The 26,126-nt window shown below is 33.3% G+C and overlaps 1 protein-coding gene across 1 annotated transcript; it reads left to right on the top strand.

Annotated features, from left to right (window-relative positions):
* Window positions 1–10,882: 10,882 nt before the first annotated feature.
* Window positions 10,883–12,499, top strand: LOC110021667 (E3 ubiquitin-protein ligase PUB23-like). Its single transcript, XM_020720251.1, has one exon. It carries the CDS (start codon window positions 10,883–10,885, stop codon window positions 12,287–12,289), a length of 1,407 nt encoding a protein of 468 aa, XP_020575910.1. The 3' UTR covers window positions 12,290–12,499.
* The last annotated feature ends 13,627 nt before the right edge of the window (window positions 12,500–26,126 follow it).

Here is a 26,126-nt window from a genome sequence, read left to right as displayed (position 1 = left end):
GCTTCGTAGTAATTAATATATCTAATGTAAATTCTCTCTCTCTCTCTCTCTCACACACACACATATGTATATATATATTATTGGAAAATTAGGGCGAAAAAAAAATATGAATCGACATAAATTCAGAAGAACACGCAGAAATTTACGAGGTTCGACAAAGATGCCTACATCCTCAGGAGTAGAGCAGCGACTTAACTTCCAATATTCAGAAAAGAGTACAGATTCACAATCTTAGGGTTTCAAAGAGTCACCTAGAGTTACAAACATAACATATATATAACTCTATAGTACAATATGTAATTACTTAAATTACCTCTGTACCAAGCCGCAGGGTGTTACACCTGCACCCCCAACCCACATAATGAAACTCCCCCGATTGGACAGATCCCTCCGCTCCACTCTGCTGGTGAGCTCCGTTCCACTCCAGCATCTGTCCCATTTATGGTATATGAGTCATACCTAATAAATCTCCACCTTGGCGAATATCCAGTCAATTTAGGAGAAATGCATATACCCAACAAATCTCCACCTTTGTGAATATCCAACCCCTTAGTAAAAAAATATCATGGAGTTTCTTATGCACCAATGTGGGTTGGGCTACCACGCTTCCGCAGCGCCACTCTAGGGTTACAAACATGACATATATATAACCCTATGGTACAATTTGTAATTACTTAAACTACCCATGTACCAAACCGCTGCGTGTTGCCCCCGCACCCTGAACTCACATAATGAAACTCTCCCGATTGGACAGATCCTTCTGCTCCACTCCGCTCGTGGGCTCCGCTCTAGCATCTGTCCCATTTATGATATATCATACCTAACATATATATATACATGACTTACATTTAAATTATATGCATGCGTTCAAGTTAGGGGAATTTACATACACAACACCCAATTCTTTTGCATTTTCTTATCTCACACCCAAACTCCAATTTCCCATTTTTGCAAGACAAACACACAAGTTATCTTTTTCACCGCTAGCCAACAGTGAAATCTACATTTTCATCCCATAGGTAGGGTGCTCATATTGTAAAAATGAGAATTTGCGTGTCAGATAGGTAAATGCATAAGAATTGAGTGATGTGTACGTAAATTTCTATTTTATTTAATGCAAACCAAATAAAATACCTTTAGTACCATACAACAACATTTTGTCATGGATAGAAATGTATTCAAGGAGTAACCTTGGGTATAACTATAAAAGAGCATTACATCAACATCCTAATGAAGGGTGTGTATTTGGTTTGTTTGGTTTATCTAGTAATGGATTAGCATATTTAATTATTTTGATTCTAAAAATTTAAATATCAAATTGACCAAACTATTCCTCAAATTGAGTTCAATCAAAATAAACTTTAGTTCATTTTGATTATAGATGAAAAAAATTTAACTTTACTAATAAACTTAATTAAATTTATCTTAAATAGCTTTTTATTAAAAATGTATCAAATAATATATACTTAAATTTGCAAATTGGCATGTGAAAAACATATTAATATTTAAGTTAGCTCTTTATGAATCAGATAAGCATATGAGAAGATATTGAGCATTTTATGCTTAAAAGATGCTAACTCACATAACCATTCTCCCCCTATATTTTGATTACTGGACTCTTCCACCTTCACCGCTACACTCTTCTAAGAGAGAAGACTATTTTGCCTCTAAATGTTGAATAGGTGTTCTATCTTTTTTAAATCACATTTAAATAACAATAATTTTATTTTTTTTGGCAAGATTATTTTGTATTATAGTTCTTCCAGTAATACATATGAGAAGACTGATTAGGTTGAAGATGAAAATGGCTTCTCTCAAACAACTTCCCAATTTAAAATTATGCAGTCTGGGACTGATTTAAATGATCTCATCCTTCCATGTTTTAATAGTTCAACAAATGTTTATCCTTTTAATTTTGTAAATAACATTTTCAACATGATTTTGTGTATATTTAATAGTAGGTACTTGATGCACGATCTTTCGTGCTATAATATATTTTTGTATCTATATTGAAGATTACAAAAATGTGCTTTATAAAGAATCAAAAGAAGAATGCTATTTTATTTTATAATGTGATAGTATGCTACAGTAATAACATGATTGTTTGTGATTCGCACTTGAATGATAAAAAACTGTATGTTATTCACACTTCAGTGATGAAATGGAATACAACCCAATATCGTTTAATTCTTCTCCTCTAGTTACAAAATGGTTAAGAAAAAAGAAACTTTGCATCACAAATGATTCAAACCATCTCGCTAATTTATGCAAAAGACATAAAAGATAACAACAAAAACAATAAACTAAAATTTAAAAGATCTTGGAAACCCTACTCAAGTTGTAGGATGATATTCAATTATGTTTAACAAGCAAATGCAAAATATATTGATGTTTCTAAGGATATTCCTCCCAAAGTCATTAATGCGATTTTAAATTTAGGATCTGGTAATATTCCAAGATTGATGAATTAGTTAAGATCCTCATCCAATTTTTATTTTAAATTGCTCTCAAAAAATTAGTCCAACAGATAATCTACACCATAAAGAATTATCATGAACTTTATTTTTCCTTGGAGCTATTTTGAGATGTTTGGTTTATCTTTAAATAATTTTCTTAATAAATGTCGAATAAATCATAATATTCTACCAATCAAGCAAACACCTAAGAAAGTTTACTTTGAAGGAGTCATTGAAGAGACCACATGGTTAATTGATGTCATGTTCAGTTGTGAGAAGTTGACAAAAGTGAGTTTGCATTAACTTTAGATAATTGAATATGGTATGTTTTAAATTTTTTTTTTTTGCTTATCCCTAAATTAGTGTTTGATACAGCCTCAACTAAATTAATGTTCTCTTTTTGTTTACCTTGTATAGTTTTACTTAATTCAAGATTTCCCCAAAAGATGAATGATATAGTATATGGCCACACATACACACACAAATAAACACATATATACATATACATATACATATACATAGACATACATACATATATGTATTTTTACTAAATACTGAGTTTTATATTAAAAAATGATGGCACAAACTATAAACACATTATGAACTACATCTTTGATGATCCTTGACTCTAAGGTTAAATATTACATTGATGGCATTTTAAAAAGCTAAGTTAGCAATGATCACATGATTGATTTTAAAATTATGTTTCACTGCATTAAAAAAAATGTCTTTATGTAATTTTTTTAAGATATTATTTTAGACTCTTTGAAAATGTTCATAATGTTCATTATTTTTGTAATAGCATTGGGTTGAACTTTATGAAAATTAAGGCTATTTTTGAAATTGAATCGCCTATCTTTGTTGAGCCAATTAACTGAGATTAATTTTGAAAGTAAGCATGACAAACCTTTTCTTCAACTTTAGAAAGCAACAATTCTCATCCATTAAATTAACCTTAATTTTCTTGTTTTATCGCGGCCAACAAAACTTAGTAAGATTATGCTTATAAATTCATTATGTTACGTTTCCTCCTATTGAGGAGTATAAATTGATACTCAATACATATAAGTACATTTAGCTTTGTTTGTGAATGGAGCCTAATTTATAAGCATGACGTTATAGTCAATCATTATTAAAAATCTTTCTTCAGATAGATTTTGGTTTAGCTCATTCAAATAATAAATAACTTTTTATATTCTGTTGTATAATTTTTTTTATGAGCGAATGTGAATTTCCACACACATGTTGGCATGAATGAATGATGTCACATACACGGGATGTCTGCTTGAATGATACGAGACCTTGTTCGATCTCGCGTCGTCAGAGACATTTGATAGGACCTCCTGGTATGCACCTAGAGTGAGAAATTAGGATCGGTACCGATTCAGCCCTACCCGGGAGAATTCACTGTGGCGATGGTAATTCAAACACAGAACATTTTTAATGTTATTTTGATTTTGAAAACACCATACCACATCTATTCGGAGCATCCCATGGTCAAGGGCAGTACTCCAACTCTCCCACGCACGTTTCGGGAATATTTGATATTAGTTCAACCCATCCGCATAAGGGCCTGGGATGTCTGGCGACACTCAAAACCCAAAATTAAGACATCTGAAATGCTTATATTTTAGTTACAGGATCGTATTTTAGTGGTACATGGCTTCTTGTAGTTTCTGAATAAGTGAAAACCATCCTACGGACATTCAAACGCAAAATTGAGTTTCACGCCATTCAGGTCATACCAGGCCCTAGGTGGAAATTTTGTCCGATACGACTCATCCTAAATAATCAGATAAAAAATTATGAAACAAGACTCTTCTTATCGAGAGTATTCTTAGGCATCCCTAAGATGTAATTAACTAAAGGGATATGTTCCTTTGGGAGCTTCTCGTGGCCCAGAACAAGCACAAAAACTTGATTAGCTGGTTCTGGGTTTCTTTTACAGGGTTTTCTTCGTGGATATGCTCTCAGGGCATTTTTGATCTAATCTCATTTCAAACTTACACTTTTAGGCTATCGCTCTTAGGTTAGGTTAGGAAAGTTCTTCATGTTCTTTTTAAATTGTTTGTTTGTTTTCGTCATATTTTCATTCTTTTTGGTTCCTCTTTAAAGAGAGACTTATCTAGAAAAAAATTATACGATGATGATAAGACAATATGACGACTCTGAAAGCTCAACTGAAAGAAACAAAAACAATACAATTGCATTAATTTTAAAGTTATCTAAAAATAAATTTTTTATGTGTATTGTGAAATGCCCAGCAAAAAAATTTAGTTCTACTGGAGATGGATTTGGAAGTGTTGAGACTTCAACTAATTCAAACGTAGAAGAAAATAAGCCCATGTGAAATCATGTCAGTAATCTAAGAAAACTATCTGAAGGTGGAGAAAAAATTACATTTAAATGCAAGTATGGTGGTATCACCTGTAAAGGATCATATTCAAGACCAAAAGCTTGCATGCTTAAGATTGGTGATCATAGAATTAAATTTTCCCCAAAGTATGTTCGTTATTAATAAGAGAAATGCAAAAACATGTCAACAAAACTAACTTAAGGATTAAAATGACTCTTTCAAAAGAGATACCACTACCAAGTTCTCATGGGTCATGTTGATTTATTTCTTTAACTCAAATTAATAATGCTACTTCCAATGTCGATTCACTTCAAATGAAAAGGTATGAGGCTGAGAGAAGAAATGTTGTTGGAGATATTAGTTTGGAAAAGGAATTTAATATACCTATACGAGAATAACTAGATGGTGAAATTTCAAGGATGTTTTTTTCAACAGTCCTCTCTTTTAACCATGCAAGAAATCTACATTATATGAGCTCTTTTACTTTTGCATGTAATATTAACTTTTCAGGTTAATTCCATAGGGGTACAATATAAATAAATCAAAGTTATTGCAGAGAGAGATTTAATATTAAGAAATTACTTAAACTAACATAAGGTACATGGAAATAGAAAGGAGCTAGTTCAATATGTGATGGTTGGACTGATGCGCAAAGACGACCACTTATCAATTTTATGGTAGTATCAGAAAGTTTTTCAATAATTATATAAGTTGTAAAGTGTGAGGGGTAGTATAAAGATAACTTCTTCATTTCCAATCTGATTAAAGAAACGAAAGTGATGGTTGACCCTTTAAATATTGTTCAAGTAATTACTGTTAATGTTATAGTTTGCAGGTCGTCTGGTTCTCGTATTGACCAAATATATCCTCATATCAACACCTTACATTATTTATATCCTTAATACATCTTAGAGAATATATGTGTTTCAAAAAATACTAAAGCAAATGAGATCACATGCAATGAATGTCATTGGATCTCAATAGTTGTTGGAGATGCTATTTTGATAAAAATTTCTATCATGAATCATTTCTTAAGGTTTTCTATATCTAACAAATTCTTCAATTTAAAATTTTTTGTTGTTGCTGAAACTAGATTTACTCAAGTTATTATGATGTTAAGAAAAATCAAATAAATTAAAAATGCATTTCAAGCACTGGTGATTAGCGAAAGATGGTCATGTTATTGTGAGGATGATGTGGGAAAGTCAAAATATGTGAAGGAGAAAATACTTGATGATATTTGGTGGGATAATGTTGAATATATTCTATATTTTATCAATCATATTTATCATATGTTTTGAGTTGCAGATACAGGTAACCCGTGCTTTCACTTGATTTATGAGATCATGAATAAAATTTTATGCGAAGTGAAAGAAGAAATATATAAATATGATAGAAATGCAAATGATGATGACTCAAGCTTCTGGAGTGTTATTGATATAATTTTGGAAGATAGGTTGTGTAGAAGTAGAACACCCTTACATTGCTTAACTCATTCTTTAAATTCAAGGTAAGTTTTATTGTTTTCACTTCCTAGTTTACTTTTATTTCATTAAGTTAGAATCATCAAAATCTAAATTTTTGTTTTGCTTTTTACATTCTTGAAAGATATTCAAGTAAGGAATGACTCGAGAAGAATCCTCAATGTGTTTCCCCTTAAAGGATTTGGTAATTTTAAATATGAGAAAAGTTTGTTTGAAGAGACATTTCCCAAATGATAAGAAGTGAAGATAGATAAATGTCAAGTTAGCTAAGTTTTTTAGATATTTTGATGAATTTGGATATCAAGTGTCTTTACCTGATAGGTGGAAGATGGAACTAATGATGTGGTGGTGATTCTTGGAGTTTTAACGCCTTTACTTCAATCTAATGCCATAAAACATCTTCAGCAAGTTTCCTGCTCATTTTCTGAGAGAAATTAGAGCACTTATTCATAAAATCAATAGAGGTACAAAATAAATCCACAACGAGCTAATGATTTACTTTATGTGCATACTAACCTTTGTTTGTTATTAAGAAAGGCTCCAAATTATATGAGAGGTAATGAGAAGATGCGGGATGCTACATGAGATGGATTTGAGACCCTCCACTATACAAGAATTTCAAAAATTGCAAACATTTCTCATAATGAGTTAGGGTTGGAATCTATGATATTTAATGATGATTAATTGTTGGTAGTCGATGTGAGGTAGAGGTACATGCCAAAAAAATTGTTCTTCCTTTAACTTCTTTTATTGAATTTGTTAATTAAGAGGAGTTAAATTTTGATGCAATACAAGACAATATACGCTCTTAAGCTTATATTTTGACTGTCATAAGCTAAAGAATTATCTATGGGCATCTTAGTTTTTCAAAGTCTATTTTATTAAATTTCTCTTTTATTTATTTAATTTATACCCTATTTTTTATAACTTTTATTATAATGACGTGTTTGCCACTTGTCAATGTCCTATTTTTTCAATAATAGACGTGCATTGTGTCCATGTCTTCGTGTCCTTATCTATGCAACATAGTCCATGAGAGACTTGGTTTCTTAAGATTTAAGTTTCAACACTTATGATAGATATCAACCATTCATGGCAATGGCTATAACAAAAGATTCCTATTTCATTCGAAGAAGTCTTGCCAAAATACATTCAATGATATTAAAATTAAGCTTTAAAATTTTTAACATTGACATCTCCAATTTTGGGAAAGCTTTTGATTTTGTATATATAATCTTGACAAATCAGTAGAGGCTTTGATAGCCCAAGTACATCCATAGGATAGAAAAAATGTTTTTGCACGGGAGAGGAATTATGTGCAGATGTATCCTCTATGAATAAAACAAAGGTTGAGTGTTTTAGCCAACTAGAGGAGGAGAATGCAGTGCCATGTTATAGGAGGATGTGGTATATATTGGTTGGGGTGCTTAAAGTTAGTAAAAATTGACTTAATTGATGTGCCTTTGCATGAGGAGATGAATTATAAATCTGTTTTTCACCTAGAGCATTCATCATATTTTGCTTGACCACATGCATCCCTTGCATGAACGACATCCTTCCATGTCCCGAGCACATGCATATTTATTGACATCCTAAATCCTAAAAACCTACAAAACCATTATAAAAGTTCACATAATCATAAATAAAATCATAAATTACATTAATAATTTGATATTATAATAAATATTGAAATAAAGAACAATAATAGAGCTCAATTGAGTTGTACTTTGTTGCATAACTTCTACCAGCATACATAAATGTCATTATTATTACTATAACTCGAGTTAAAAATTGATTAAAGTTCTACTTTGAAAGCAAAAGAAACACACATTATCTAACACGTTCAACTCCATGAATTGGAATTGAAGGTTGATCAAGCGAAGTTTGATTGAGTGAGGGTCATCCAAACCAAATTCTGTTGAGCCGATCAGAGGCACTGATCTGCGTCTCATTGTGACCTTATTCAAGGGAAGGTCATAGCATCGTTAGCTATCTCATCAAAGACCCAGAGGCTCTTCATCTGGGGTCGAGTGCTGGTCAAGACAAACTCAACAGAGCATCCTGAAGAATCCCACTTGGCAATGAGTGAACTGGCTGTCAGAATACTGTGATTTACTGGTCCTTGCCTGATAACCTAGTTTTACTCTGCGGGTGGGAGTTTTCCATCCAAGGATCAATGATCGACCACCGTAATAGCACAGCAGACCGACAAGGCAAACTTAAGCGAGTAAAGTCCTTCTGACTCGAAGATCATAGAAAGCCGACCAGCAACCCCGATTCAAGACAAGTTTTGACAAACCAAGGCCGACTATGTTCGGTCGACCGTGACAGAGGATGGCCAAACCAAAAGCTCATATAGGCAAAATACCTATAATAACTGATACAACCCGTACTAAAGCAGGCACACATATGTAGCTCTACATGTTGTATCTCATTTCTCTATAAATAAGGGATTATTGTACAAATAAATAATCACAAATCTCTTTTCAATTATTGTTCATTACTCTACATATTTCTCTCTCTCTATTCCCTTGATGCGGTCACGGACAGATTCATATTCAACACACAATTACTTCGTTAGGATAACCAATCACGATTAGCACCATATTATAGATTAATGGTGGAGTTGGTGTACCAATACAATTTCTATTTTGGCACTATACATTATTCCAATTACTCGCAGTCCATCAAAAAATAAAAAACAAAAAAAATAAAAAACACAATGTTTTTTAAGATAAGTCAAATGTTCCGCAGTTGGAACGTTCCATTCAACCTAATATAAACTAATATGATTAAAAAAAATTCAAAAATTAAATGGTCGTCAAATTTTGAGCACTTCCTTCCTTCACTAACTCTGGAGAAAAAGCCAAGGAAGACGAATCCTATAATTAAAATGCTAATACTGACAATGAAAAGCAGGCCTTCAAATAATAAAAAAAAAAATTAGAAGCCATATTTTAGATTAAATTTAAACAACTTTTTTGGGGCTATTTGACTGAATTTTTTTTAATTTTAAAAATTAAATTTCAATGAAAAATGAAATCATATATTTGAAATAGTTAAACATAGGTGATTGAGTATAAAATAAATTCATTATTATTTTTATATGATTTAAAATAAAATAAATTTAGTAAATACCTCATTGCCATTGCCAGAGGCATCATAGGCAACATCATCCGCCAGAGATATTAGGCGGCAGTAGCAATGACTTAGTTCCTTACATTCTCAACAAATTGCAGTTGAAAGATGTATTTTCCCACCAGATCTGACTGCATGCGGTGGCCGCTAGAAAGCTACAATCTGACTTTTTCAAAAAGAAATTTTTTTTTTTGATAGCTATCATAACTTTTCAAATATTTCTTTAAATAGTTGCAGATGTATTCTAAAATTAATAAATTTGTCTGGTTTTAAAATAAATTATAAATAGGAATAATTAAGGTTACTAAAAAACATATGCAATATAAAAAAGAATACAATGTATTTTTAATATAAGATATTTTAAATATTTTAGAGTTATTTGATTTGATGTAAAATAAACATAAGAATTTATTTTTTGTGTTGAATTTAAAGTGAAACAATGTAAAATTCGATAATGGATGGTTAATGATAGTGATTGGTGGTGGTGGTCTTGGGGCAAGACCCGGAATCAGCATCAACTAGAGGTGGAAGGTGAACAGGCGGCGAGCGGCCACCACCGACGGGCAATGGGCGATGGCAGCCACGTCCTTGACAGATTTCTATGCTGTTCTTGAAATATGTAGATTCTGATATATTTGGAAATATCTTAAACATGAACTAGACTTTGTTGAATTTATTAAAATTTTAATCTCCATCATTTTCTCATATAATAAAACACTAAACTTTCTAAACTTCATGAATTCCAAATTCTACCCAATTTGCAGCAAATCAAACGTCTCCTGAGTGATGGGTGTTAAATTCCCCAAACTTTGACTTTGAATATGTTTTTCATTCCATCATTTCTGAAACCCTAAACCCTAAACTAATCTAAAAAAAATAAAAAATAAAAACCTGTTTTTGAGCTAATTTACGCTCAAAACTTTTTCAACCAGATAACCCGTTAAAATATACAATACTTCTCTTAAATTACATGATTATGCTGTTTTATTTCTAAAATTCACCCAATATAAATATAAATAATAAAACTTATAAGATATATTATTTCTCACATATTTTAAGACTACGTGTCGTCCATCTTAACTGTCATGTTTAAATATTGATATTCTGAGTCAGATTTTTTTAGCAAATAATAGTACCGAAAATACGACACTAATTCATGATATGTTATATATATATTAAGAATAAACCAATTAATTTTTTTTTATATTTTCAATATGAATGCATCATATACTCGCTAAGTTGAACTTATCAATAATATTTTTTAGTATCGCAATTTTAATATAATTTACTACAAATTAAATCGCGCATCATTATTTTTTTAACTAATAAGCAAATTTCCCAACAAAAAATTGCCTGGCTTTCCCCTTGTTTTAATTCAAAACATAAGAAATAACTATTAAATCATTTTTATTTAAATTTATTTCTCCATAAAATCATACATCGTTCAAATGGCAGCCTCCCAAGAAGACCCATTGTCACGTGGACTTCTTCCCCCTCGCCGCGCAGTCCACGATTCATCCCACGCGCACCCCCCATCCCCTTATAAAACCCGCCAATCCCCTCTTTCCCCGCCCGCAAAGCAGAAGCTCCAACCCCCTCCCGCTCTTCTTCTCATTCAGCGCACCATGGATGAATCCGAAATACAAATTCCCTCTTTCTTTCTCTGCCCCGTATCCCTCCAAATCATGCGAGATCCCGTCACTCTGCCCACCGGCATCACCTACGACCGCGAAAGCATCGAACACTGGCTCTACTCCGCCAACCAGAACACCTGCCCTGTAACCAAACAACACATCTCCGACTTCGATAATCTAACCCCCAACCACACCCTCCGCCGCCTCATCCAATCCTGGTGCACCGCAAACGCCTCCAGCGGCATCGAACGCTTCCCTACCCCCCGCCCTCCCATCACCAAACCCCAAATCTCCGCTCTCCTCGACGAATCCACCCGCCTCCCTAACTCTCTGCTTTCCTCCCTTGCCAAACTCAAGAGAATTGTCTCCGAAAGCGAGCGCAATAAACGCTGCGTTGAGGCCACTCCCGGAGCCATCGATTTTCTCGCCTCCATCATCTCAAACCTCTCTACCGAAAACGAAGACGAATTTGCAAGCGATGAAGCCGTAAGCATTCTCTACTCTCTCCAACTCTCCCAACAAAGCCTCCGCGATTTGCAGGAACGAAACCAAGACTTAATTAAGTCTTTGACCGCCATCCTTCGTCGCTCTGCCAATTATCAAACTCGAGCCCATGCGGTTCTGCTCATCAAGGCGCTCATCGGTGTAGTTCCCCCCTCAAGATTAATTAGCGTTGGACAAGAGTTCTTTGAAGAGATAGTAAAGGTTTTAAGAGACCGCATCTCTTACCAAGCCATGAAAGCCGCGCTGCAGGTGCTATACGGGGTGTGCCCGTGGGGGCGGAACGTCGTGAAAGCGGTGAAAGCAGGGGCGGTCAAAGTGGTGGTCGAGCTGCTTCTCGACGAGCCGGAGAAAAGGGCATGCGAGATGATGATGGTTGTTCTTGACGAGCTTTGCGGCTGCGCGGATGGAAGGAAGGAGGTGGTCGGGCATGCCGCCGGTCTGGCGGTGGTCTCTAAGAACATGGTGAGGGTGTCAGCGGTGGCAACGGCGAGGGCGGTGAGTCTGGTGTATTCTATATCGAACCAGGCGGCGCCGGCGGTGGTGGAAGAGATGCTGCAAGTGGGTATTGTTTCCAAGCTTTGTTTGTTGCTTCAGGTGGAGTGTGAGAAGAGTACGAGGAAGATGGTGAAGGATGTTTTGAGCATGCATCTTAATGTTTGGAGACGATCGCCTTGTTTGACAACTCGGCTCAAGGATTTTGATCCATATCATTCATGACAATACTTTGAAAAGAGTGGAAGTTTAGAGAAAATTCAGGGAAATAATGAAGGATGATTTGAATATATGCATGACGGCAATACCGGCTCAAGTTCTCTGTTTTTACATATCTAATGCCCAAATTTTAATTTTTACATGTGGGCAATCTTATAGATGCATAAAAAAGTAGTATTTCATTTGTTAAGAATAAAGAAAATGGTTGCAATTTTAAGTGATATTCTCCTAAAAAATTTTTAATGTGATATGAAAGATTTGGGATATATAAATATAACATGTGAGCTTTAGGTGCTACATATGTGTAATTACATAAGAATTGGGTGGTACGTGAATTATATATCAAAGTGTATGTTTATAATTTTATTAATTTTTGTTTAATTAATTTGGTGAATTTTAGGACAACTAATCATGATTTGATAACAGCTACTTCTGATGCCCACGTTGTCATAATATGCATGCATCAATTACGACCGGCCGGCCGGCCGGCCTTAAATAGACCAATTGAATTTCGATATATACCATGTATACAGGATTTTGTGATATGGTAATTGAGGATAAAATTTCTTATCGTGAAACCACGAATTCTAACTTGTATTTTATTCATCGAAAATAGACATGTGCAAAGATAAGAAAGAGAATCTGGTGAGAAAAATGATAAATTAATTACAAGGACACATTACATATATCAGAATAAAAGGGAAAAATTGTAAACCATACATGTGCTGGACGTCGAATATGGAGAACAATTAGAAGAGCACTTCATGATTTTGCTGCGAATAATTTTTCTTTATTAGGGATGTGTTGAGGATGGAGAGCACGTGAAGAAACCATGGCGATCAAGATGTTCTTCTGCGCGGCTTAATTATGCCAAATCTGTGTAGTTAAGCTGATACAAAAGCTACCAAATTGGGTAACTATGCCCACGGAGGCATAGCAATACCGCATTGGCTTCTTTCCAATGATCCCGGATAGTTTATTCTGTTACGGTCCTTAAGTTTGCAATTTTGAGTCACGAAAGGTAATATCTTGTGGGCGGTTTTTTGACAAGATTTTTGGGAAGCAGAGAAGGGTTGAAGAGGAGGACTTCAGCGAATGTTTTGTTTTGTAAGAATGAGATAAAGAGCTGGAGCAAAGTCCAACAGGTTGGTTCTATTGATTCTTGAGAGAAGATCTGAGTGAGCAATTATGTATATTTCTTCTTGTTTATAGTGAATAGTTTTTGGTGGTCTGATTCTGAAGTTTTTTAATGTTCTCGGATTTTTTTCACATAAATCTTGGTGTGTTCTTTCTGAGATTATTTTTGTTGTGTTTCTGTTTGATTTATTTATTCTAGATTTCTCGATTTTTTCATGATCATATTTGATGGTGTGGTTTTGATTTCTAATTGATTTAAGCCTTAAGCATATTTCATCCCAACAAGCGATATTAGAGTGGGTTCTTTGATTTAAGTTGGAACAGTGGTTAATGAAGTAAGGTATAAAGTGGAGAAGTTCAATGGATCGAATTTCACATTCTGGAGGATGCAACTAGAGGATGTGTTGTATCTGAAAACATTATATTTACAATTAAATCACTAAGAAGTTATAAAGTGGAGTTCAATGGATCAAACTTCACATTCTCAAGGACGCAAGTAGAGGATTTATTGTATCTAAAAAAATATACCTACAACTAATTCACTAAGAAGTCCGACTCTATGACTACGAAAGAATGTGATGTGTTGAATCTAATAGCCATAGATATGATTAGTTTATCAATTTTCTCGTCAATTGCATTCAATAGTGAATGAAAAAAATTAAGATAGATCTTATGACGACATTGACAAAGATGTATGAAAAATCTTCGACTTCAAAAAAGATTTTTATGATGAAGAGGATATTTACCATGAAGATAATGAAAAAAAGTTTAGCAGCAGAATATCTAAATAATTTTAACACAATAACGAGTCAGTTTTGTTCTGCAGAGATCAAATTTGTTAATGAAGACAGAGCACTACTAATTTTGCTTTCATTGCATGGTAGTTGTGATGGTTTGGTCACAATAGTGAGTAAGTCTATAAGGAATATGAAATTGAACTTTAATGATATTGTGGAATTGGTGTTAAATGAAAAAATTTGCAGAAAGACAGTGAATGGTGAATTTTTATGTTCTAGTTTGAGTTTCAAAAGTAGAGGAAGGAACCTGCACCGGAATATGGGAAGAGAGATTTAAGTCGAGAAGTAGAAAATCTAATTCAAGCAAAGGAAATGATAGAGGAGATTGCAAAAACTTGGAAAAAAATGGCATTTCAAGAAATGCAATAATGGTCCAAGGAAAGCTGGTGGTGGAGGATAAGAAATAAATCTCTATAGAAATGCCTCCACAGCCAAAATTCAAGGTGACTCCCAGGTTTTATCCATAATCAGCACTGAATTTTTTATAGTTGAATCAAGTGTCTAACACATGCCCCAGTAAAGAGATATTCAAAAAATATACTAAGAGTTATCTAGGGAAGATTTATCTAGAGTAGCTTGAAAGTTTTTTGAGGCCAAGTCTAAAGAGAAATCTCATCTCTATGAGCTAGCTGAAAAAATCAAAATTTGTGACTTTTCATAGATGGCTCATGGAAGGTGGCCATGGGAAATGATGATAACTTGGTACAACATTTAAGCACTTTTTACTAAATCCATGCAATGGTAGAATTTATTGCTTTTTCGGGAACCAAGGTGGATCCAAGTCCATGGCATTGTAGGCTTGACCATATGAGCAAAAAAGGAATGAAGTCCAAACTTTATCAAAATAAGCTTTATGTTTGAAATCTATAGATTTAGATTTCAGTGAAGATTGTATATATAAAAATTAGAAGAAAGTTTCTTTCTTTATAAGTAGTTTAGTGGTGAAGTCAAAGAATCTAAAGTTAGTGCATATTGATATATGAGGTACCTTTTAGTCTATTGAAGGTTCTCACTATTTTGTCATGTTTATTGATCATCACATTGGAAAAATGTGAGTTTACTTCTTAAGTTAAAATTTTAAAGTATTTGAAATAACTGAAGTGTTTTAGAGCTGAAAGGTCATAGTAGAAAATGATATAGACTTGATGTTGAAATGTCTCAAATCAGATAATTAAGGTAATTTTTTTGATCAGAAGTTCAAGAATTTTTGTGTTATAGAGGTGATCAAGCATAATTTCATAGTTCCAATAACACTACAACATAATAGAGTAGTTGAGCACATGAACGGACAATCATGGAGCATGCATAAGAATGCGACTGCCGGCAGACTTGTCAAAATAGTTTTTGGTTGAAGCAATAAATACTGTTGTTTATTTAATTTACCAGGTTCCACATATATCATCGAAGAAGTGCATATCTAAAGAAGTCTGGTTTGACAAGTAGGTAAATTTATCTCTTTTAAAATAATTTGATTGTTATGCATATATTCATGTCGATGTAGAGTCCAAGAGTAAGCATGACTATAAATCTATCAAGTGCAATTTCATTGGATATGACTTAAATGAGTTTGAGTATAAGTTCTAAGACTATCAAAATGAGAAATTCATCAGGAGTGGGGATGTCACATTCAATGAAATGGAGACGGCAGAGATAGAAGTATAACTCAAGATTTTTCATCAGTTACCACTAAAGAGTCTAAGTATGTTGAGATAGAAGACACTAGTGATCTTGAGGGTGGAAAAGAAAGATGTGCTTAAGTAGATGGAGCACATGAAGTTCCTCAGTTACCTACCACTGAAGTCAGAAAATCCAACAAAGTGATATAACAGGTACACATGTATTCTCCTTTGTTACACTATTTATTTCTAACTAATAGTAATGAACCAGAGTGCTTTGAGGAGACCACTCAAGTTAGGGATTCAAGAGAGTGGGAGATTGTCATGGATAATAAAATTTAGACTTTGAAGTTAAATTGGGTCTAAGATTTGATAATACTATTACATGAAGAAAGAGCATTATTCGATAAGTGGGTCTATAGAATGAAAGAGGAGTTAGATGACAGGAGTTGTTATAAGACAAGACTTGTTGTGAATGAGTTCCAATAGAAGTAAGGAGTGCACTACATTGAGTTTTTTCTCTCGTGGTGAAGATGAAAACTGTCAGAGTTGTACTCAGTCTGCTAGAGGAGGAAGATCTGCATCTGGTGCAAATGGATGTAAAAATTTCTTTCTTACATAGAGATGTACAGGATGAGTTGTATATGGTACAACCACAGGGTTATAATATTCTAGGAAAATAATGTTTGGTTTGCATGTTAAAGAAGACCCTCTATGGTTTAAAGTAGGCTCTGAGATAGTGTTATAGGTGGTTTGACAATTTCATGTCAGACAGTGAGCACATGAAGTGCTAGATGGTATACTGACTATAGAGGCAGAAGTGGAGAAAAATAGGGACTTAAAAGAAACAATTACTTGGTGAGTTTGAGATGAAAGATTTAGGTCCAACTAGAAACATTCTCAGAATGAAAATAAGTATGGAAAATAGTGCATATACTCAGGTAGAGCATTTTGAGAAGATCATCCAAAGTCTTAATATGAGGGAGGCAAAACCAGTTTAGACCCGCTTTAAGTGTTCTCTTAAAACTGTCTAAGGAATTATCTTCTTAGTATGAAGTAGAGTAAGCACAGATGAAGAGAACTCTATATTCTTAACTGTTGGAATTCTGATATATGTTTTGATTTGTACAAGAATAAATATTTCATATGCAGTGGGCTTGTTTTGTAGGTACATTAGTGATCTTATAAATCATCATTGAGTGGCATTGAATTGGATTCTTAAGTATTTGAGGTGAATAATCAACATGACATTTTACTATAGAAGTTTAGTGATTTGTCAACATGGATTTGTAGATGCAAAGCCTACAAAATATTTTGATGGTAGAAGGAGTACAGCAAGGTATGTCTTCATTTTGAGGAACACAATGGTGAGTTGGGTTATCAGGCTACCAAAGATTGTTGAACTTTCAACTATGGAGGCTAAGTACATTGCCATCACTAAGGCAATCAAGAAGATGATTTGGTTATAGAGCTTTGTATAATAATTGGGGAAGGAGAAAGTGATTGAAAGCTTCCTAGAGACAATATGAGTAATTCATTTTTTAAGAGCATCGTTTTTCATGTCAGGATAAAATACATTCATCTAAAATACCACTTTATATTCTCTCTTGTTGAGGATAGACAATTCTTTGTTGGAATATATACACAACTCAAAATTCAGTAGACATGTTGACAAAGGTGATGACCTCGAGAAATTGGAGCTATGCTTAGCTTCAATTGAAGTCCATGAAGGTTGAGACTGGGGTGAGCTACCCACAATACGTGACTATAAAGATGGTATATATAGAGATGTTGATCTAGAGAATGTGTGGTGGGTGTTAGCAGTCTCCAAGTAGAAGATTGTTGAGGATATGGAGACTAAGAAAAATACATAGTCATCCAGATGGTCTCCTACGTAGCGTAATTATGCCAAATTGGTGCAGTTGCATTGATCCAAAGGTTACCAAATGGTGTAAACATGCCCGAGGAGGCATAACCATGCCTCATTGTTTTTGTTCCAGTGATCCCTCTGTCATGTACTGATACTCCCGAAGAATTCTAATAGAAAAAAATTCTACAAAAAAACATATAAATGATCATCAAATCCATCAATAAATAATAATATTTTTTTATTAATTTACTACCAGTATGTTATTGTAGAATGATATGATTTTTTTAAAAAAATTTCATTTTATAATCACGTTAAGGGAAAAATTGGGCAAAAAAATTTATGCAGAAATTGAGTGAATATTCTTCGGCTATATTCCACCATATTTAATCCATGTTATTTCCAACTTCTATAAAATTTTGAGCGTTCAGCCTCCATATAAAGTTAAGATAATTGGTACTCAAATCCACAAAGATAGAAACAAATTTAATTTAAACCAAAAAGGGCTAAGTACATAAAAAGATGAACGATGCAAAATGTGTGCATCATGATAAGACATATAATCAAGATATTAACTAAGATGTTGTATTTTAGAAATCAAATCATTGCATTATTTATCTATTTATACATTTGGCCATTAACATACGTGCCTTCTAACTCCTATGTATTTACATATTTAAAACATGAGCTCTATCTTCTTACATTCATAAAAAATACAACCACTTCAACTCTTAAATAATGAAGTGCACCTTTTCATTCCTGAATAATATGACGTGTGAAAAAATTGTAGTTGTAAAATCTGCAAGTACATAGGGATTGGGCGGTATGTATCAAAATGCCCAAAACACCCTCATAAAAACAATATTTATAGAAAAATCTAAGCAACAAAAGGAAAATTATGATCCTGTTTTAATTTCAAATTTGTGATATTTTTTTATGTGACATGAGTAATTTAACCGTGATATGTGTAGAAACACCCTCAAAAAAACAAATGGAGCAAAAGTAAAGATCAAATGAATCTAAGCTTATATTTTTAAAATAAAACTTAGAACTATAAAATTTAAATAGAAAAATAAAAATATCTAAGAAATTTTAATATATTCTATGCAAATTTTTTTAAAAAAATCTAAAATATGTAAATTATAAGAAATAATTTCAGCACTTTAAAATAACCTAAGCCCCGGGCATCACAAAAAGAATCACACAAAAGCACTCCGCTTGTAGATTAGATCCGTATGGAGGAGTTAAATTTGTCCTTTTCAAATTTTTACCCAGTCCTTAAAGGCCATTAATCATTAAACTCTTGTAACTTTCATTAATTAACTTTCATTAATAATACAAGAAATTGATTTATTGCAGTGCTCAAATATTCAATTATGAGCATAGTTTTAAATATATTCAGTACAATCCAAGGTAGATTTGTAAGTCATTGAAATTTTATTCATAATTGGGTAAATTACAGAGCTAAATTTTAGAATTAATTGAACAATAAACAGAAGATCACATTGAATAAGGATCGATAATTCGATATACATTATCCATATCCTCCCTCAAAGCCGCCCAGTTTTAACTAACTATTTTCTTCAGAAGACAAATCTCAACTGCCCAGCTTAGCGTGCGTAAGATTGAAAATTTTCTATCTTCAACAAGACTGAGCGGACCGTTTTTTTAAGAGAAATTTAGAAGCATATCACACAAGCATTTAAATTTATATATGTAATATAAAAAAGTTATATTTTATCTTTAGAAAGTTAATCATAAATAGCAGTAGGTTTGTTGTGCTGTTAAAATTTTGAATGATGCACATGTAAATATGACTGTTTTAAGTGTTAGATTTACAAATATAAAAGTAAATTGTGGCATTTGGGTAAAATAATCTTTTGTTTGGATCAATTTTTAATTCCTCAAATTAATGAGCCTAAGCATGAAAAGAAAGATCTAATTTCAGGCTTCGAGCATCTTTCAAGATGAACTTTTCCTCCGAGAACTCATTCAACTTGTCATCGAGTTCAGCCCTAATGATTTTTTTTTATATAAAAACCTGTATTTTGTAATTCTTAATATTACGTCATGAAATTTAGACCTTGAAATTTTGAATTGGACAGAAAATGTTTTAATATTTTGGTCCTCCATTCAAAAGAGATGACCTTTCTCGCCTATTAAACCAAATTAGCTCCAAATGGAAGGACAGTATGTCCTTCTTCCTCCCTGCGACTTCCACAACTTAATTCATCAGCATTTTATAATTATTTTTAAATATTTAAAATTTCAATAATGACATTAAAAGAGCAATATATATGCATCTATCAAGGGTAATTCATGAACTGCAACCAATGGTGAATAAAAAATCATTTCTGTTCTTGTTTAAGAATCCAAATGCTCTATGCTAAGCTTTGTAATGCTGAATTGTATTTGTCAGTTATCGCTTGAACAGTTCTTAGTTCGAGAGTTGAATTTTCTCTAAGGCAAGGCAAAGCAATCTGTTCATAATTCTATGTTTATCGAAGTCTCACCATTCTAGATAATTTTCTTTTTTCGATGGACAGTTTGACTGAGAGAACATATTATTACAAGATACATGGCACGTGGTAATTAGAGAGGTTTTAATTGTCTTTTTTTTTTAATTAAGGCTTGTGGTTAAGGATTTGCCATGAGAAAAAGAGAAGAAAATTATTTTAAAAAGTATATGAAAATATTTTTTATTAGAGTAATATGATCATAAAAACTTTTAGATATAAGTTGACATTAGTACGTATTAATTTTTTATGTACCGCACTCATCTTTTAAATATTAAGACTTTGAAATCCATTTTAAATTATTTTTCGGTCAAAATATGTCGATCAGATTTTTTTAAAAAAATTATATATCTGCAAACTCATGGGTATTTTAAGTTTATATTACTAGACAAAAGATATTGACGCTGTTCAAAGCATGCATTATTATATTATAAGCTAAAAAATTTTATATTAATGGTTTATGTAAATAATTTGCTATCATAAAAAGAGTTAAAATATTGAATGCATCATAATCACATCTACATATATATATATATATATATGTATATATATATATATATATAGATATATATTAAAAAAAAGTTTGAATTTATCTAACCGTAGGGTTTAGGGCTGGGCTATTTGCTCATCATTTACATATTTTCACATAATAATAAAACCTTAATGAGTGAGGTATTATTGTTCTTGATGATAATGTAGCTTTTATTACAGTGGATAAATTCTTTTGAAATTATTGGATAATCATATTTATACATATGAGATTATGCATGGCTTCTACTTTATTTTATTTTTTCTTAGAGATATATTTAGTAATTTTGTGATGTGAAGTTAACTAGAAAAAAATAAAAAAATCATTCAAATACATGAGAAATTTTGTCGTATATTTGATTTGATTTACGTGGCTACGTAGAAAGAATGACAGACGAACGAATGAAGATAGAGTAGACTATCTGGAGAGATATCTCCTCGTAGCAAATGGTGCAATACCCAAGAAGTTTTTGATGCGATTGTGATCGTAAACCATTGATATCCACTCTAGAATACGAGCTTCAAAATTTGTTATTGGTGAAAAAGGCCAAAGGATAATAGATTAAATTGTGCATGGTTTAGAGGTTCGTTGGCACTGCACGCATGACCAATCTTCATATATTTCAAGGAGAAATTAACTTACCTTTTGTTTTAAACAAAGTCGAAGGTTATAAATATAAATGCAATTATATTTTACAATTGCATCATTTCCCTCATTATACAATACTTGTTGTCATATATGATGAATAGTATGCTACAGCTCTTACAATTCAATTCTTAAATTGGTAACAATTTGAGGTCTCCACGTAGGCACACCGACCAATGACACAATCTACATTATGTGGTTAATATATATATATATATATATTAAAAAAAGATTGGCCCAAGCATATTAGAATGAGCCTCCGAGCAAATTTATGTGTCTCAGAGTTATGAGTTCTATTTCACACATAGGTGGGATCGAACCAAACCCCAGAGAACTTACAAACTCTATATATTAACACTCAATAATTTTATACGTGTTTCAAAACTATTGTAGGATGCCACAGCGCCAAAAAACCTATATTACTATTCTATGAATATGCCCTACAGAATAATATTATAGCTCCGCCGTCAAAGACAGTTCTATCATCCATATTTTCCAACTTTGACATTTCCAAAGAAAAAAGAAGAAAATTTCAAACTATCAGTCAACGAAGAAATGGCAGCAACAGTTGATCAGAAGATAAATCTGACGCTGAAAAGTGCAAAAAATTATCTGAGCCATGTTCAACATGTACCCTCCAAAATTGTCATTAAATGATGTTTCCGTCATGGAAATTTGCGGTACTTTTAAATACAAATAATTCTGAAGTTCTAGATTTATTCATCTCTCCGCTAACACTTACTTTCGCTGGCAACAGCTTGCGGAAAATTCTGTGGATTACACTGCATTAAATAGTCAATACCACTGCCGAAAGGTTTAGCTATTGAATTCTAGTAGTTCTCCGTTCAAAATAGAAGTCAACAAAAGTTCAATTTTGTGCTCCCGTGGAATGGCTATTATTCATTTATTAATTGCCAAAGCGTTTGATATTGATGGGTTTCTAAAAAAAACTAAAACTGGTATCGGACCAATGAAAATTTATGCATGTGTGAGGAAGCCCCCTGGCTTCTCTTCCTCTTTGACTTGTTGCAGGGGAGCAGCAAATAACGACCTTTACCATGACCTAATTCTTATCAACATTCTAGCATATTATTAAATTTTTATGTCTTTATATTAATATTTATAGTGTAGAAATCCGAATACAGAGAAATCTAGTAAGAATACGAAAGCTGTAATCAATAATTTAATATGAAATGATTCATCTTCATAGATTTAGACAGCACTATTGTAGCTATAGATGCTAACAGATAGTTTATTGGGTGAGATGCATTTGGTCAACCATGGATGTGATGCATTCAGTGCAGTAGGTGGAGCAGGCGTGGTTGCTCTTGCTTGCTTTGAGGTATTTGCATCCCAATTCAAGCAGCAAAGGTATCTAAATGGGGCAGTTGATAGAAATTTTGTGAAGAGATCTGCTACTTTGGCAATGTGGTGAAGTGTGATATGTTTGTTCTTGATACATTCTCTGATATAGTGATAATCATTTTCAATGTGTTTGGTTATAGAATGGAAGATGGGTTTGTTGGCGAAGCATGGGTCATGATGGAGGTATTATCACAATAGAGAGGTTTAGTGTAAGAAGTTGGGTATGCTGAAATCCTTTAGTAGCCATCTTAGCCATATAATATCATTAGCTATCATTGAGAGGGCTTTGTATTCTGATTATGTAGATGAGCGAGCAGGTGTGAGTTGCTTTTTAACTGATCAGGAAATGAGGGGTTGTTGTTTGAGAAAATATAGTATTTAGAGGTTGATTTGCAGTCTATTGGATCTCCAGCCCGGTAAAATTCGGTATAGGCATGGAGTTGGAGGTTGTGTCGTAGTCATAAGCTTTTTTGTTTTATGAATATGCTTGAGTAGGAGCTTAAATTGCTAAAATTTATGTTGAGAGGGTTTGTGCATGGCCTGGGTGGCTTTGTTTACAACAAAGTGTGAGGTACTATAGCGAGTGCATAATTGCGGGATTGAGAATGTGGTATTGTCGGGTTGCAATGGTGTTTTATAAGGAGAGGGATTTGTGAAATGTTAAGAATTTAGCATGCCATATTCAATTAAAATAACTTCAGCATAAGATGACTGATTTAGGTGAAGGCCATAATTAGTTTGTTGTACAATATTCCACAAGTAGTGATAGATGTTGCCCGAAATTTTCGTGTTGAATATGTTTTGTAGCTAGATGAGGATAGTAGTGAGGAATGTGGGACCATTTCCTGTTAAGAGAATATCATTGACGTATATAATGAGGCATGCTTGGTTGTTATTATGATGAAGACAAAAAAGAAAAGGATCGATAAAACTAAGGTGAACTCTTAATGTTATTGAGATGTCTCATGAGAGTAGTGAATCATTATGTTTGAGTCCATACAAGACTTTCTTTAGAAGACAAATATAATTAGGGTATTGTGTGTCAGTAAAGCCCAGGGGTTGGGCCATGTGAATGTTTTTTTGTGAGATAATCATGAAGGAGAGAGTTTGAGACATCTAGTTAAAATATTTTCTTGTTGGAGGTCAGGACAAATATTAGAAGAATCTAGATGGTGGGTATCTTAGCTACCGAGTTGATGGTTTTCACACAATCCAAGCCATGGTGTTTTTTTAAACTTGAGCTAGCAAATGAGTTATATTGTGAGCTATAGAGCCTTTTCTTGCATTTTTTTTTTAGCATTAATTTAAAGTCAATGATATTTTGAGTTGGACAAGCCGAAAATAAATAATAAGTGTCTTATGCCTGTAGTGCAGTGCTTGATATTTAGCAAGCATGGTCTATCTCCAATGAAGTTGTTAAGTATTTGTTGAGTCGTAGGTGGGGTTTATGGTGTGGAGCTGATAGGCTAGATCTAAGATTTGTTTTGGTTTGTCGTGACCAAGTTGTTGACAGGTTTTCATTAAGAGTTTTGTGTTTTCAGAGGACTAGGCGCCGAGGAGCCAGTGGCCAGATTTGTTCCTTTTTCTCCTATTCAACTTATTTTGATTTCCATTCGCCCCCATTCCAATTACAACCTACAAAAATAATATAAAACCTTCTTTAATGTTATGTAAAATATAAAAATACACTATAGGAAAACTGTGAATTTACGTCAGAATTAACATCAATCTCATTTCTTGCGCAAATATAGTGATCAAATAGCATCAGTTTAGTTTCTCCGCGTGGTTCCACTTCTGAAAAATCGACCCAAAAAAGTTTTGTCAAGTGGTCAACGCTAAGACCGATACTAATGCCCTAAATTAGCCCTCCCACGAATCGCAGCTCCACTTTGCATTTATTTCCTTCCTTCAACTTTCGATCATCGCTTCTGAGCTTCTCTGATAATTTCATGTTTGATTTATCGCTCCAACCCCATCCAAGGTGAGAAATCTTCTTTCAAGCATCAAATCTTTGATTTAGCATAAGTTTTCTTCTTTTTTTTTTCCTTGCATAGGTGTTAGAATTGAAAATACATAACTTTTGCACAAGTTTTTTTTTTTTTTGGTATTCCATTGTTAGATATGCAATGCATATGGATTTCATGGTTTTCCCTAAGTTTTGGTGTGAAATATGTGAATGTATAAGCAATTTTATGATATGTATTTAAAAATGAAAATTTAGGAGTGAGATATGTAAATGCATAAGAAATTTGCTCTATGTATTTTGGGTTGGAAATTTAGGTGTGAGACATGTAAATACATAAGAAATTTTTTTTTTGGTATGTACATGAGAACATTTAGGTTGATTCTATGGATTTGTAGGCAATGGATTTTGGGTATGATGTGTATGTGGCCTAGGGTTTTAAGAAGAATGCATTAATCTATATAGCTACATTCATGATACATATGGATATTCAAAGCGTTAGATTGTGGATGTATAACAGATTTTATCCAGAAAGTAAATGATTAATTGTCGAGTTTATGAAGATGTTGAAGAGTTCGTGCATGTGGCATCATAACTGCTTGTTTATCTCTCAGAAGGTAGGTTTCGATGTCCCTGTGCGAAGAACAAGAATCAAGCAGATGTTTGGTACAAGAATCAAGCATCTTGACACCTGACAAAGTGGAGCTAGACTTATATCGTAGGGCACTTAAACTGAATTATTGGTATTGGACTTCACTTGGTGAATTTAAAGCAGATGTTTGGTACGGTCATGCGGGAGCCTCATCAAGTTACGCCCCACCAACTATTCATGATTTTAGCATGTATGAGCAAATGATTCATGATGCAAGCAGAACTCATTTTATTTGGAGTGTTCCTGATGATGACCAGGAACCGAACAATGAAGGGCAACAATTCTATGAACTATTAATTGCTGCCTAACAACCATTATGGGAAGGATGCACTTCGTATGCAGAGTTAACAGTTACCTTAAGAATGTGTCGGCACTATTTTTGGTGTGGGGTTTGCCCGTAAGAAGCTGTCGGTCATCGGAATTGAAATCCCGTTGCCCGCTTCGGAAGGACATAAAAAAAATTTAATTTTGGAAAAGATGAAGTCAAACTGACCCCATAATTTTCATAGTTTAGATGAAAGAGCACTTTATCTCAAATCCTGTATCTATCCCGAAGGATGAACGCAAGAATTGAGAATGAGGCTCGATCAAATAAACTAAAGAAAGTTATGACATCCGTTTGGTCTGCGAAACCAATGTATTGGCCGACAAGTTCCCCTATTTAATATAAGGAATTAAATAGGGTTTATATTGTGCTGGGTTCGGGATAAGCTTCCTATAAAGGCAAGCCCTTATAGTTAATTACATCTTAGATAA

This window comes from Phalaenopsis equestris, unplaced genomic scaffold (genome assembly GCF_001263595.1).
Source record: "Phalaenopsis equestris unplaced genomic scaffold, ASM126359v1 Scaffold000137, whole genome shotgun sequence".
Classification (NCBI taxonomy): domain Eukaryota; kingdom Viridiplantae; phylum Streptophyta; class Magnoliopsida; order Asparagales; family Orchidaceae; genus Phalaenopsis; species Phalaenopsis equestris.
Note: the sequence above shows the minus strand (reverse complement) of the source record. Positions and strands in the feature narration are given on the sequence as shown.

Coding starts and splice junctions, on each gene's coding strand:
- LOC110021667 (XM_020720251.1), top strand. CDS start 10,883: ATGGCAGCCTCCCAAGAAGACCCATTGTCACGTGGACTTCTTCCCCCT.